Consider the following 16119-nt stretch of genomic DNA (forward strand, 5'->3'; position numbering starts at 1 on the left):
CCAAATCCTAGAAGATGCTGAAGAAGGCAAGGCTGAACTGACTTCTACTATGACAGAAACATTTAGAAATTCCCCTAATGACCAGAGACTGCATAAAGAGAATAGCGATTGCTGCTCAGTGCAGTACATGTGTTTATTAGACAAGTTCCTGATTAAGGAACATTTTGAAGGCCACCATTTCCGATCCACTCCAAATGCCACCGGTTATATGAATTACAACTAGATGAATGGCACATGATTTCCATGAGCCTCACAGTAGGAGAGTAACTGCATCAGTCAGATGCAGACTCCCGTGGACTTGACTCATGCTCTTACAGCACTCCCAGAACTGAAATGAAGGGTAATTTCATCAGTAGAACGTTGTTATGAAGAATTCCAGTTGGCATGAATCAAAGTGTGATTGTTTCAAGAACAAATTTTAATTCTTAGCAGAATTCCTTCCTTCCTTCCTCCTCCAACTGCCATTTAAAAGAAATGTAAAAAAAAAAAAAAAAAGGCGCCCCAACAACAACAACAAACCCAAACCAAAACACATACTCAGAACAAAAGGAGGGACTTCTTTAAAAAAAGGCCTAATTAAGATTGCAGCATTAACTGTCTCAGCTGTGGTAGACTCCAAGGCATGAATTTAAAAAAAAAAAAAAAGCAAACGTAATAAATTCAAGTCAGATAGGCTCACATATTTAATAACTGGTGGCCAATATGCAACCTTCATTTCAAGGTCTTAGAATACAGGTCAATACACACTGGGAAAACACAACAGGAAAAGCACCACTTTATGCTTCATCTCATTTTTCCCTTACCCTCTCTCTAGCTATTTCTTCTTGGTCATTGTCAGAGATGGGCTCCTGGGCTATCTGAAGAGGACTGCCATTCCTACAGACTTCCTTTACCTGAACTGTGCTGGTAAGTTTGACATTTCAAAAAAGCTTTTCTAGTTTTGGGGGGTTTCATGCCCACATCTAGCCATAACTCCAGACTGATAAGAGACTCTCAGACAGAGTCTTTTCAAAATCTATATTGCAAATCTTGTTTTAACATCTGCAATTACTATTTGCAGAGTTACTGTGAAAGAAACAAGAAAGGAGGTTTGGAGTCTGGCCTGGTTATTGAGCAGAGGTAGAAGCTAACAAAGATATAAGCAGTTCAGTTAGCTTATTTTTAATTAATCCAGAAATTTTAGTAAACTATCTCTTTAAAGCTTCTTCCGTGTTCTTGATCTTAACATGAGATTCAGAGTTCTGAATTTTTAAAGCAACACGTGAATTCCTTATGCTCTGTAACTAATTAGCCATGCTTAGACCAACTGCACCACACCCAAAAGATAACTCAACTGAAAGAACACTTAATAAAGGAGCCTCTAATAGGCAATTTCATTGCTGCCACTCAAATGAAGAGCTGCAGATCTCTCCCCATCACCAACTGAAAACTTTTTATTAGCAGAGGCCTGTTACCGTCTTCTACATCTTCATTCTTTCAAGTGTATAGCAGCTTTGCAGTGTCAGCTGCTTGTTGCATTTTTGTTGTTGTTAGTCAAATTGTCAAAAAGACACTGATCCCATAGCTTAAACAGAGTTATTTACTCTGTTTATGTGCTTAAATCCAGCAGGGAGTAGGAAGGTGCCAGTTTTTTAAATCAGCACTGAGCACAGCTGAAGTTTATTTTACTGAGAGCAAAATGTACATTAGCAGGAAGTCAAACAGTGGTGAAAGACAAATATGTCTAAATAAATTTACTAGTTAAACAAATTATTCCTCAATGATACAGGCTTTCTTTTTACCCCAGATACTTTTCTGAGCTCTTTTATGTTTTTCTACACAAGTAAGACTACTTTCAAAAACTCTTTCCAAGCAATATTGAAAGTTAAGCGTTATGCAGAAGATAACTCCCTAAGACACTATGAGCTGCCAGTTCTTCACACCACAGCAAGATTCAGAACTGTTGGGAAGATTTGTTCAGATGTTCCCAGCTAGATCAGGAATTCTCATTTCTCCAAGTAGTCTGCTTTACCACTCACTGCTCTCACTTTACTGTCCTAAAGATTTCCTGTAGTCTTAAAACTCTCACCAGTGACATTTCCTCCCTAACTGAATGAAGATGAGAACATTAGGGCTTCTATATGCAACAGAATAATCCTCTGATTTAGGTATTCTTTCAGATGAAGGCCAGCAGCTAAGGTCTTGTGTTTCACATGGGAATTTAACTACGTAGTGGTTAGGACCAACTAAGATGACATTTGAATTTTAGTCAGGAAAATAAATCTACACTGGGAGCTGAAATATTTCACATTTCAGAGCAAATTCATTCTAAAGGACTTTCAAAACCTGAGAAAGATACATATGCTGTGTGCAACTTCAGGCGAGACTTGTGTTTTCTGCACAAAATGAAGTCCTCTGCTACAGTACTAACTGATGCTGGTCTACTACACAACAAGACTTAATTAATATCAGAAATTTAGCTTACCTGCAGAGCATGCTTGCTGGCACAGTACCCAGAGGCAAGAGGAGCTCCCATGATACCCATCACACTGCTCACAGTAACAATCTTTCCTTTTTTCCTTTGTATCATGTGATTCAGGACATGTTTTGTTAAAGAGATTGTACCTAGGTAGTTGAGGTCCATTATGGCACTGTAGACATCCAGGTTTGTATCCACAAACAGAGAGCGTTGGGAACGTCCACCATTGTTGACCAAAACATCAATCTCAGGAAAGATACATGATAAATTCATATAACACATACATTGGCACTTCCTCAGGCAATTGTTAAGTGACTATTTCCTCCCTCTACTGTTGTCTCTGCCATACACAATTAAGATGTATGAACTGCTGAAGAAGCTCCAGTAGTTGCTCTCACCCACTAGACTTTCCCCTTGAATTGAGGGCTGGCTAATTTTGAGCTGGGTCAACAGAACAGGATTACAGCATCTGATGCCAAACAAGGTTAACTCCTAGTACAGGAACACTGGCAGCTGGAAAGTTGTTTTCCACACAACATTTTTTAACCCTACTGCACTGTAGCAAATAATACTTAATGCTCAGGTCCTGCAAGGTGACCTCTGAAAATACATTTTGTGCAAAACCAGAAAACAACTAAAGAACAGAAGAAACAAATCTGTTATCAATAATTTCACTGTGAAAACAAAATACCAATGGACTAAAGGCCTAGCTTGTACTTAACATTAGTTACACCTGACTGCTGTTTTCTTAACTCCATACTCTGGACTAGCAATCTAGAAAACCGCACAAAACAAGAAAAACAACTGGTGTCCAGTTTTGTCCCATATGGCTCTGAACTCATTACATGCATTACTGAAACTACAAAATAAAGGTTCTGACTTTCATACACAATTTTAAGCCCTAAATATACAGCTGAAGATTGTTTCAGTTGGTGCAGAAATTCAGTGACATCAAGGAAGGGAATTTTTAGTTCTTGGTAATGACCACTGATTATTTGTTCATTGCTGCATCTCTGTAAAGCCTGCTGAAACCCAGGAGCAAGCAACAGAAGGGATGAAAATTCAGGTACTTTTGGTCAAGTTTAATATTGAAACTGAAGAAAGATGTAGACACTGATGAATTTACCACACGATAGAAAAGTGAAATACAAACATACATGCAGGGATAGGAGATAGAGAAGAAAAAGAAGTTTAACCCCTGAAGCACACCTTACCTTGCCAAAATGCTTAAGAACACTGTTGGTTGCAGCTTCATGAGAGCTTCTGTCAGTCAAGTCAAGGCGCAGAACAAGGATATCTTTGTCACTCAAGTTGCTAATCTCTAAAAACAACCATAATGTGAATGGGAACCAATAAGATTGCTGACATAACAATCAAGGGAAAAGTAATCTGCTTTTAAACACCACATTTTCACTAAAAAGACATGAAGAAACCATAACATTAAGTTGGAAATAAAATGCTTGCTTTTTTTCATTTTCATCTCCTCATAGAATCCATTTTTAATCTGTTCCTACCAAGTCTTTCTTTCCTCATCATTATGTTTTTGCTTGTGAAAAGCCTGACTTTAATAAACAGGCTTGTGCAGCACAACATAGACAATTCACTTCTCCAAATAAATTGCTATAGTTGGGAGTAACATGCAACAGGATTATCTGATGTTGAAACTTTTCACTGAGTCATTCAGAAGCATGGCATATTGGCAGCCTTGACACTTTGCTTGTATGTTAACTGGTCAAGCATGTTTATTCCTGACAGTAGGACTAGTACAATTTAGACCCAAAACAGAACATATATACATGAGTAGCTATGAGGCAAAGTCTAGAGAAGCTGGATTATTGGAGGGGGTAGAAGGAGGTTTTTGTTTAACTGACAGCTTTTAATATATCCATTTCCTGAAATAAAAGTCAGCTGTCATCAAGTTCAAGCCTTCATGTTGAGTGTTTCTACCACTGCCTCTTCAGAACAACTGACCTTTTCCATAGAAAGTATTTTGTGAGCAGTGACTTGTTACCCTGGGGTTTTGGGGCAGATGAATCACAAAAATAAAATCTTCAATGTTAATCTTTCCAGGTTTTTTTAACTACATATAACATGATTTCTTTACTTTATTTATATTAGTTTGATAGTGCTATTTTTGTTTCTACATTGATTCCTAGCCACAACTAAGTGTACCTGCTCCCCTTTAACCAGCTGCGCTCTTTGGAGGGCCTAAGGCTCTGAATTTTTATTTACTACTTTTTGCATATACAGGTAAGGTTGAACTGTCTTCACAGTGATGTACAAATAAGGAGGTTACTTAAAACCATAAGTTGCCTTAGTCCAAAGGTCACTAGCATTTAGGCTACTGGTTAAAATAAACCCATCTGTCTGGTTTAAAGCTACCAGTATTTCCATTTATTGCTCCCTCCATGTGCATTTTCCCCTCCATTTCTTCCAGAAACACAGTAGTAAAAGCCATGTAGTTTAAACTACCCTCTTGGAGACACACATCTAGCTCATGCTCCCTTCTCAAGGAGATTTGCACAGCTGAAACCTACTGGGGTGTGGAGTGTTTCTGCTGTGGATTAACAAGACCACACAGTCAACCCAGCCAAGAAAGCTACACAGCAGGGAAAAGAAAAAAGCAGAGGAAGAGACACAGACTGCTGATAAGGAAGTGCTCTTTTATATGATGTAAGAAACTTCTGACTTCAGGAAGTAGCAAACCAGAAGCTTAGCTCTTATTTTGGAGCAACTGATAGTCCAGTCTGATTTTCACCCCACAAAGCATTCAGACCATACATCTCTACCAGCTTCCTTACTTCTTTTCTACGGTGAGGAATCCTTGCTCTAGTCACTCCTCACATACAGCTTTTAGAAAACTTCAAACATTCTTGTTACCCTTTTTCTAAACTTCTACTGTCCACTTCCACTGTTTTTCTGGCAGATGACCGGAACTGTGCATGGTATTGAAGGCATGTACATGTACATGTTCCAGTTTATGCACTGTCAGAATGATGTTCTCCATTCCTTTTACCAGTAACACCTAATATTCCACTTCCTTTTTTGCCTACTACCAAACTGATGTTTTTAAGGGAACAATTATGATAACCCAGAAAAACACTTGCTCCCAAGTGGGAGACCTTACTTTAGAGTTCATTGTTTTACACAAATGCTAACATACATTAGTTAACATCCTTTAGTGAAGCGTCTCCAGCTGCAAACTGAACTGCACATGGCCACCAGCTTTCAGATGCAATGTATCTGAAACTGAGCACTCAGAGCTCAGTCTACCCAGAACAAAGGCCACTTTCACACAGCTGTGAAACTGTGCACTTCTAGTGCATGGTATTTTCTGGAGGTCCTTTAAAGTCTCCTTACATAGCAGCTTTACAACTACATGGCTTCTGGTTGGGATCAAACTGTCCAACCACCAAGCAGCAGGTCTCCTGACTGACAGTTTCCTATCAAGCAATCATGGGCTGCCTCTTCCCTGTTGATGGTTCATTAAGTTCTAGCTACTTTTTAACTAAAACATGGTTACAGTCACCCAAAGCCAACTTGTTTTTTGAAAGACAGCAGCATAAGTAATGCTGACTTAGAATAGTATTTTGTTATGACACCAGGTGTACACCTCCTTCCCCTACCATCACTTAGAGGATTTCAGATCAACAATTCTCTTCAATACATGTTAATCCAAGATAGCAGTTTCTCATAACACAGTAAGTGCTATTACTCAGCATAGATCCTTTATTTCCCAGCTCTTCACCACTTCTTCTTCTCTTTTATTTCTATCTTGTATAATGTCCTTTAACAGAACATGAGCTTTTAGCAGAGGCTGAACAACATGACCTCCTGAGGTCCATTCCAACCTCAGTTACTATCTAATTCTATAATTTATAGATTGCCTGCCATTCATTTGGCCTATCTATATTTCAATCATGTTTGAGCTTTGTCAAACCAAGAAACACACCCCCATCTACTTTTTTTTTCTTTTTTTTTTTCCTCTTTAGGGCTTTTGAGAGAAACAGCCTCCAAAATTACTGGTGAAATTCAACTCATGTTTCAGAGAGTGGCTGGAGGAAATACAGAAGCCACTTGCAGGAACCATGCAAGTTATACAAGTTGCTTTCCCTCCCTCCTGCAGAGAAATGTTGAGTTGGCATATGCATGACTCAACAGGTATTATCATAGCTTTTATAGTACTTTCCTTCTCTCTCTCTCCTTCAGCCTTTAAGCAGTGTAGAATGCATAAACGTGTATCATAGGGTGGTGTCTCTGAATTTTGAGCAAGATAAGTGTGCTTGCTTCTGACATTAATATGAAAATTATCTAGTTAAGTTGCTGCTGTGTATAGCATCTACACCTGGCATGTTAAAGCCTATTAGTTCCAATTATGCCATATAAGTCAGTCAAATTCAAGCTGCTATTACATGTTGCAGCTCAATCTTAATCCATGCCACGCTACTCAAACCTCACAGAATAGTCTTGAACTCAATTACAAAAACAAAACATGCAAAACAAGCTACCCAGGAAGCACGTGGACCCACTGCCCAAGCATGCAGGGATGGAATCAGGAAGATCAACGCTCAGATGGATTTGAAACTGGTGAGGAATGTGAAAGGCAACAAGGGCTTCACAGGTACAGCACCAACAAAAGGAAGACCAAAGACAGAGTGAGCTCACTGCTGAATAGGGATGGCGACGAAGTGACGAAGCGCACAGAAAAACATGAGGTACTCATTGCCTTCTTTGCCTTAGTCTTCACTGGCAAGATCTCCTCTCAGGTCTCCCGCACTCCTGAGGCTAGACTCTAGGGGGAAAGAAATACTACCAACATCAGAGGAAGACCAAGTTAGGGACAAACTCCACATTTAAGCAGGGCAATATATACATCCAAGATTTACAAGAGCTGACCAATGGCACTCATCTTTGGAAGGTACTTGGTTAAGTGGAGTAGCTCCACAGTGACTGGAGAAAACCAAATGCCACACAGCCTAACCTCAGTCCTTGGGAAAATTATGTGGCAATTTCTCCTGAAAGCAATTTCCAAGTACATGAAGGACAAGAAAGTGACTGGGAAAAGCCAGCATAGATTTAGCATGGACATATACTGCTTGACCAACTTAATTGCTTTTTGTGATGAGATGACTGGCTCTGTGGACAAGGGGAGAGCAGTGGATGTTGTTTACCTTGACTATGTAGCTTTCTATATTGTCTTCCATAGCATCCTTGAAGCTATATTGGGGAAATAGGAGGGGTCTAGATGAGTGGATTACAATGCAAGTGAAAAACAGGCTGGATCACCGGGCCCGAAGAATAGCAACCAACCATTCAAAGTCCAACTGGTGGCCAGTTAGAAGTGGTATCCTTCCATGATCAGTATCTTTTAATATCTTCATTAATGACTCAGATGATGGGACAAAACATAGGTTTTCAGCAGTTCTTCAGTTAACATCAAGTTCAAACAGCTGCTATGCTGGAGGGGAGGACTGCCATTCAGAGGCATCTTAACAAGCTGTAAGAACGGACTGACAAACCTCATTAAGCTCAACAAAGTCAAATGCAGAATTTCACACCTGGGACAGAATAATGCCATGCAGTACTGCTGGCGAGTGTCCAAATGGCTATGTACTAGCTCTCCAAACAAGAGCTGAGGTCCTGATGGAAGGACAATAGCAAGTTGAACATAAGTCAGCAATGAGCTCTGGCAATTACAAATGCTAGTGGACTGCACTAGGAAGAGCAGACTGAGGGAAGTGACTTTTAAGTGCCTGCACTTAACAACTGCATCTAGTGTACTGTGTCCAATTTTGGATGCCCCTAGTTCAAGACAAATACTGATAAACTGGAGATAGCATAGCATAGGGCCACTAAGATGGTTAGGTGGTCTAGCACACATGATTATCAAGGAAAGGGGTGGAAAGCTGGGTTTATATAGCCTTGAGAAAAGAAGGGTAAGAGGGGAAGGGGGCCCAGTTACTCTCTTCCACTACTTCAAGGCTGGCAACAGAAAATATGGAGTAAATATACTCCTGAAGAGTTTCCAATATTCCTACTAATCTGACCTATAGTTAAAGTTCAGCAGTGTATATTTGCAAAACACATGGCTACATAAGACTTTAACGCTAGTATATACCACAGCTAAGACATTCACAGGGTTACTTCAAGTTGGCAGAGGCAGAAATTCTTACATAAATCTATACTCTTGGTTCAGGCCAATTGAAATAATCTTTCTGAATACTCCTTAGCACATCACACTCTCATACAAGTGTTGCCTGAAAATGGACATCCAGCATTATGGCCCCTGCCAGCCTACCTAGTGTTATCAGTTTTGCAATGACAACAAACAGCCACAGACGCAAATACAGTTGCATAGTTTTACTGACTGCTAAACATTGCATCATATACCATTGGAATTTTGCCATGGCTACCACTTAACCACACTGTCATCTTATGTCCCTTGCTTCCTTTTGAAGATATCTATTTAAGCGACTGCTTTTTTGAAGCATCAGAAAATAGAAATAAGGAGTTGTGCATTTTTGAAGCTCCTTGACAGATTTTCATAGCAGCCCACTGCAACTTTTAGATTCCTAGAAATGCTTAGGTGCTAATCCAAGACAAATGTTTCCTTATTCACCAGCACTCATTTCAAGTAAACTGTGGACATTCTGTCAACATTACCAGGAATGAACTGTCAGTGTCATAATATACTTAGTATAAAATACTGTATACTGAGCTACAGAGGATATATAGTCTGAAAAGACATGTTAATCATGTTCAAAACTTCTATTTATCAACACAAATTAACTGTCTATCCTGCTTGCTGTCAAGCCAGAAAACAGGAGGGAAAAAGAGAAACAGGAGGAATGAAGCCAGACTACTGACTCAGCAGGTGTATGAAAGATAACTGGAATAGTTGAATATTCCGCTTCACATTTGTTCCTCTTGATCTACAGGAGATCCTCTTTCTTCCACTTGCTCAGAACAACTTTTTCTGAACATTTCTATTCATTCCTTTTCCAAAGAGAAAAGTCAGTTGTCAGTCTGCCTGTAACATGCACAAACCTGAAGGAAGAAGACTTCTTAGTAGCATGCAGCTACATGGTTTGGTTCTTAATAGGATGATACCCCTCAGATTGTTTCCTCCATTCTCCACAGCATTTATTCCTTTTCTTAATCTAGTATCTTACAAGACCACTTGCAACTGATAATGAGATTTTTAGGTAACATTGGCTTATGAAGGAACTCATAATGCAAGTCTATACAAAGGCTTCTCAGTCACAAAAAGAAAATACCATCTTCAAATGTACAGTGAAGCTATATATAAAGTTTACTTTCATAACGAAATTTATTCCTGTGATATGTGGGTTAGTATTTCTGTGGCAACTCCATCACAGCAAGAGTGCAACTGCTCCCTTGAAGTAGCAAGTTGTACTTACGAAGGCATTTCTTTTTCACTCTTTCCAGCTCATCCTCTCTTCTTGCTGAGATGGCAAGCAAGGCTCCTATCCTTGATAGCTGGTAAGCCAATTCTTCTCCAATTCCACTGGAAGCTCCTGTCACCCAGACAACCTTGCCACGCAGTTCATTTTCTAACAAAAGAATCAAGAACATAGTTCACACATTGCCAATGCTAGGATAAGTCATTTAAGTCACTGCAGGGGTATAATCTGATACTGTTTTTAAGAAATATGCTCAATTTTTTTGGCTATTACAAAATCCTGACTTCTTATTTTTTGGTCATGTGCAGTTGTGAAACTGTTCATAGCTGTTCTGTTGCCGCTTGAACTTTGTTCCAAGGCTAGTCTGAATAAACACTGATTATCTATCTGATGGAAGAAATTTGATTGCATTTCTGCAAGCCATCCACACATAGCGTTTCCACTAACTTCATCAAAAAGAGCTTCAGAGGAAAGGGAGAATTCTTGGAAATGACAGGAAACAGTTACTGTATTGCAAATCCAAACAAAAGCCTAAGCAAACCTTTCCCAATAATGTTCTACCTCAAAAATGTTCCTAAGTAATTGTCGACAGAAGGGAATTCTCTGAACAAAGACAGCTAATCATAACAAACCAAATGGGTGTTCATCCACTCTGTTTTGAATCTGATGCAGGTTAATTCCTGCATTGGCAGAGTACAGTACACAGAGCTACCAACGTGAAAGCTCACGTGTGAATTTCCCGGGTACTCATAGTTCCTGCCCAGGCATGCTTTTTTAATCTCACTCCTTTTACTCCTCTGCTTATATGACTGTTTTCTCTTGTTTGCAATTATTCCCACTCCATGATACACCTGGGTACTGGGAAAAGGCTTAGCTTTACAGACATATATCCAAAATCATCACCAATATCAGAGCACCTTCCAGAATGTAGCATGGCCTAACACTTTTATGTGTTCTTCAAGATTAGTCTTAGTGAAAATCTGACTCAAGTACTCAGAGCACTGCTGACAGGAGCTCTTCCTTCTATTTCTCAGGTTTTTACAGAAGATTATTCCAACAATGTCTAGCCAACCAAGAAAGATTTCATGGTATAATTCAAATAGAGCCAAACGCAGTTCCCGAGCCAGTCTGAAATAGGCCAGAATAGCATTTTTCAGCTCACTGAAACTTAGCCACTCATTTAATTTAGCAAAAGTACTTCTTTTTCACTGCAGCCAGTGGCTGGGACTGCTTTTACTTCCTGCTTACTTCAGTAATCAGTTCCTGGTTCTACACCACACTGTGCTTCAAATTTCTACTTTCAGAGTCTTAATGACATAAATCATATGAAGAGATCAGCACCAAAACCTTCTACCCTTCAGACAAGAGCAGAGAGCACTCAAGACTGAATATCGGAGCTCAGCTTGAGTTTGTGGGACTGGCAGTGAGTATTATTTGTCTTTTTTTAAGCTGACTGTATTTTAGCCAAAGAAAAATCCCTCCTAAAACCAAGCTTTGGTGGTTTGGGGTTGTTTGGGGGGGTTTGTTTGCTTTTAAAAACAGTAACAACAGCAACAACAGTCACTTTCCAAAGCAGAGATGTATTCTAAGGTTATGAACTTGGGAGGTGGAAAGAGGTGTTGCTGAAGTTGTAGGAATAACCACTGTATTAATCATTATACCAAATGGCTGCTGTCTATAAATATTACTGACATGCTCTTCCAACAGTTTTATTCTAGTACATTACCAATTTAACCACAAGAAACATGGGGGTTCATCTCTCCTATTACATTTTTTTTTGGCAGAAAACCCGTGCAGACAAACACTACATGAACAAAACAACACATGGATACACTTTCAACCCTGCTTACCACACTCATCTCCTCTTGCTACTGAAAACAAATCCGCTTCCTCCTACTACTCAGTTTCCCTGTTCTCAACCTGCCCTGGGCAGCTTCACTGCAGTTATTCAGGATCTTGTTCTGTGAACAGAATAATTAACTGAGATAAGGAAAGTTTTCCACTGATTCCCCAGTGCTGATAGTTACCAAGCACTGAGCTACTGGGAGTTAACATAATGGAAAACCTAGCTCAAATGCCGCTGTAGAACAAGTATCAAACCACCAGCTTGCTCTAAAATAAATGTCCTGTTGATACTGGAAATAAGTTTAAAAATTAACCATGACAAATTAAAAAATAAAAGCAGATTATACTATTACTAACCATTAGCTACTGTGTTACAAGGCATAACAAATGAGAGGTTGAACAAAGTAGTACTGCAAATAATCCAAGAAGTGCTTTTGTAGCTGTTTAGGGCTTTTTCCAAAATTTTATAGTTCCTGTAGCAGAAGGTTTTAGTGTCATTTCATTCATGAAAAAAATTTGGTATGGGGAGTTTTAAAGCAGAACATCCTCCCCACAGCTCTAAAGAATCATACCATTGTTCCCAGCTTTAAGAGTAGGTAGGCTTTCAGATACATAGGCTTTCATATGTAAAAGGATCCTCCTTAGCTTGATATTATACTGCCTGTGAAAAGCACACCTTTTAGAGTGACTGCTGTTCAGCTAATAAAACACAACACATAAGGAAAGTCATCAGGTACGCAGTAACCCTTGTCTCCCGACCACACAAATATTTAGAAGATGGGAAGCAATCCAGCACCTGCCAAGGACAAAATCCAGAAGTGAATTAAACCTATAGAATTGAATCATTGACATGGAAACAGTCTTACCTATATTAAGGCCTTTCTTCATAACTATAGTTTACAGCACAAGAGAAGGAAACATACGAGATCAGTCTGCTTTCTCGTATTTTTATCTCCAAAAGCTTCGACATCCATAATAGTGTTTTAGAAGTGATAACACAATATAACAACTGCAAGAGTGACAGCTCCAATAACAGCTTTAAATAAAAATCAAGGGTTTTTTCCATGGGATCCACATGTTACTTACCTAGGCATGCTACATTATGTGCACAATATCGGGATGAGGAAAAGGAGAACATATTTAAAGAAACATCTTTTGTAGCGTTTGTCCCTTCTGTTTTCCCACCTGAACAGTTAGGATCAGCACTGCGGCACCACTATGCCACATGTATATGGCTGAACTATCAGCAAAATGCCACTTAAAATGCTACCATTTCAGCTACATATTTTAGTAAATTACAAGCACTGAGGCTGGGACACAGGGTAGGGTAAGACACAGCTCACCTCTTCACAGAGCAAAGGAGCTAATGTTGACAAAATTCTGCCTGATTCTTCCTACATCACATGTTGAAACAACTACATCAGAAACTGACTACATTGCTCTTTATATGGGAACTTTTAGAGACTAGTTAAAAGGTTTCCAGACCTCCAATAAGACTGAAGGCTACATTCAAATAACACTATGTCTACCTGAGAACTCCTACATCTTGATGTGCATTGCACATAGATCCCTCAGGACAAAGCTTCAATTCTGTTTGTATTAGTCAAGATTTATCTTGTTTCTCTGCCCTGAGTCTTTCTGTGATCTTTGCAAAGTCCACACACGAAGCTTTTTTTGTAGTTTTCTTATAGTAAGGGAACAACCTGATGGAGTTACTATAAAACTTTGGGCTGCATATCCAAAGAGTTACAGAAGATTGCTCACACACATTTAAATTCAGTATTTCTTAGAGCTTTATTACTCGTGCATGCTTTTCTGTTCTCTTGTCCATTACATGGACTAGCACTTTAGCAGTAAGCTTCTACTGAAAGCGGAAGATAGAGGCGTCTCAACAAGTTTGTCCTACTGTTCTCTCAAGCCCTCCCTAATGCCAACCTTCACCTGTGCCACCATCCCAACCGAATCATGGTCTCAAGCCCAAACCTTTACCCCACTGTTCTCCCCCAGGCACACATTCTTGATCTGCCTTCATTCCATACAGTCTTCTCTCCAGATCTCAACCTTACATCCAGTTTCATTTCACAGATGGGACAGGCTTAGTGTCCCTTGTCCCATCTTCTTTCAGATCAGCTTCTTCCAATGGATGAGGTGCAACCAGCTTCCCACTGTTGCTTCAACCACCCGTGCCCAACATGGCTCACAGCAGCCCCAAATCACCAGTGCTGGCTAAGCTGAGGGGGGATATTCAGAGATTTGTGGCTTTCCTGATCAAAAGTCTCTACTAAGCAAATAAAACCTACGATATTTAAAGATCTTTGTCCAGAAGAAGGCAGAATTACAGTCAGATTAGAAAGGTCAACACGAGCAAGAATTGAAAATCCCTGACAGCATTTTATTAAACTTTTGTACCCATAGGCGTTGAAAGCAGCACCTTACAAAAAAGTGGTGTAAAGCCACATAGAGCAATCGTGTGGTGTTCCCTTACGCCCTTCAGAAGAGGAAACCCATTTAATCCGAACATTAATATTCATGTTTACTTCACTGTAAACACTTTCAGCACTACTGTGAAACCAAGGTCTGCTTGAAGATGTCAAAACAAACTGAAACAGGAGCTAAACTGAGTACAAAGCAACTCATCCTGGCCACAGGCACCAAGCATCCTCTTTTCTTACCGACCCTTCCTTCGACGCTGGCCCTGAACCACGCGCTCCCCAGGCAGCCTCAGTTACTCCACATGCCGATGCCAGAACCGGATTATCTGCCCAGAAACAGCGCAAAACAACCATTTTTGGGCCAAAGGAGCCAGCCCTCGCCACAGATCTGCTGGAGCTCTCTGTCGCTGCGAAGCTGCTTTTAGAGAGCTACTTTATCGGCGTGAGGGGCACCACACGCCTCGCTGGATAAGGGCGGGAAAATTACACTTTCGGGGGTTATTTTTACGGACAAACCCCTGGGGCAGCTGCCGTGGGTTGGCTCCACCGAGCTGAGGCGACTTCAGCCCCGTCCCTGGGGAGCCCTCTCCTCCCCACACGCCGCCACCCCCTCTCCCCTCACGGAGGGCCCCAAACCCGTCCCCGGCCACACCGCGCCCACCCCTCCCGGCGCTCGACGGCGGCTGGCGGGCGGTTTTACCTGGCTTCTTCCCCCGCCACTCGGCCCACAGCAGCGTGAGGTCGCCGTCGGCCCGCAGCCAGCGCAGCAGCTGCACCAGCAGGGCCAGGAGGGCGCCGCCCGCCAGCGCCAGGCACAGCGCGCAGCCCCAGGCCATGGCCTCCCGTTACCGCCGCAGCGGCCCGGCCGTGCCCCTTTATCAGGGCCGCGACGCTGCGGGAGCCGCCCTCCGTTGCCTGCAGCCAGCGCCTGCCCCACGGCAGCGCAGCGCCGGCCTCCTCCCCGCCTCCTCTTCCACCCCCTTTCCCCCACTGGGCGGCTTCGCTCCGTACCGCGGCCCGGCCCGGCCCTGAGGCCATCCCCGCGGCGGCCGGGGCCGGTGGGTAACGCGGCCCCGGGGGGGCTGGCGCAGTCAAAGCTGGGGCGATGAAGCGTTGGGTTTGTGGGGGAGAGGCCGTGCATGTGACGGGGGGTGAAGGTCGGGTTCTGAGAGCGGGGGCCCTGGTTTTTTTTTTTTTATTTTGCCTCCTCGACGTGCCCCCGAGGGGAGGGGAGGGCCGCCCGGCCTTCTCCTGCTCGTAAACAAGGCGGCATGTCCTCAGGCGCTGGCGGGTGTCCAGGTTTGGCTTCGGTGTTTGGAGATCAAAAAATGGGTGTTTGGAGATCGAAAGGCAGCGCCTGTCTAACTGAGGAGAGCCTCACGGCTGGCCCTTGGGGACACCGGCCATTCCTCTCACCGCTGGAGCCATCGCCGGCCCTCTCACAGACCATACTGCTGCATCCCTGTCACGGGAGGCAGCAGCCCGTCTCGCAGTGTGGAAGCCTTTCCCACCCGGGTTCCTGCAGTAATGCTGCCGTCGGACATGCCTGCTACTGCGCTGCCTACTGAGGCAAACCCAGTTCTCGCATACACCCGCTCTGGCCCACGTTCCAGACCTTGGGTTTAAACGCTGGGCTCCAACGTTCGTGGTGCTGGATACCCACAAGTGCTAAAGGCGCAGGGGCTGTGGCATTTCTGGACATCGCATCACTCTCATCTACAGCTCTTTACCGTAGGTTTGCTAGTGTTTATGTGCAGAGGCAAAAACCCCTGTTTTTACTACCTTGATGTTTCCATCTTTCACAGCAGGAGGTACAGATACGAAAGGGGAACCCGTAATAATTCCTGTTTCCTTGCCAGACACTTGACACAACTGCAAGCAGAGCTGCATAGTTGTTCAGAAAGGGACACACAGCCTGTTCCCAAAATCTCACAGGCTAAGGCCCTTCATCTCTCAGCAG

At 42.1% G+C, this 16119-nt stretch overlaps 1 protein-coding gene across 2 annotated transcripts in view; it reads right to left on the reverse strand.

The window, feature by feature from the left end:
• DHRS7 (dehydrogenase/reductase 7) overlaps nt 1-16119 on the reverse strand; it is a 37816-nt gene that overhangs the window by 4359 nt on the left and 17338 nt on the right. The window contains exons 1-4 of one of the 2 annotated variants that reach the window (XM_069783199.1): nt 14860-15046; nt 9880-10032; nt 3673-3779; nt 2465-2704 (exon numbers count right to left, since the gene is read on the reverse strand). In XM_069783199.1, the coding sequence (XP_069639300.1) occupies nt 2465-2704; nt 3673-3779; nt 9880-10032; nt 14860-14995 (636 nt within the window). In that variant the 5' untranslated portion in view covers nt 14996-15046. Of the gene's footprint in view, nt 1-2464; nt 2705-3672; nt 3780-9879; nt 10033-14859; nt 15047-16119 lie in introns of those variants that run through there. The other variant, XM_069783198.1, reaches the window with a different exon arrangement.

This window comes from Haliaeetus albicilla, chromosome 5 (assembly GCF_947461875.1).
Source record: "Haliaeetus albicilla chromosome 5, bHalAlb1.1, whole genome shotgun sequence".
In the NCBI taxonomy this organism is placed as follows: Eukaryota; Metazoa; Chordata; class Aves; order Accipitriformes; family Accipitridae; genus Haliaeetus; species Haliaeetus albicilla.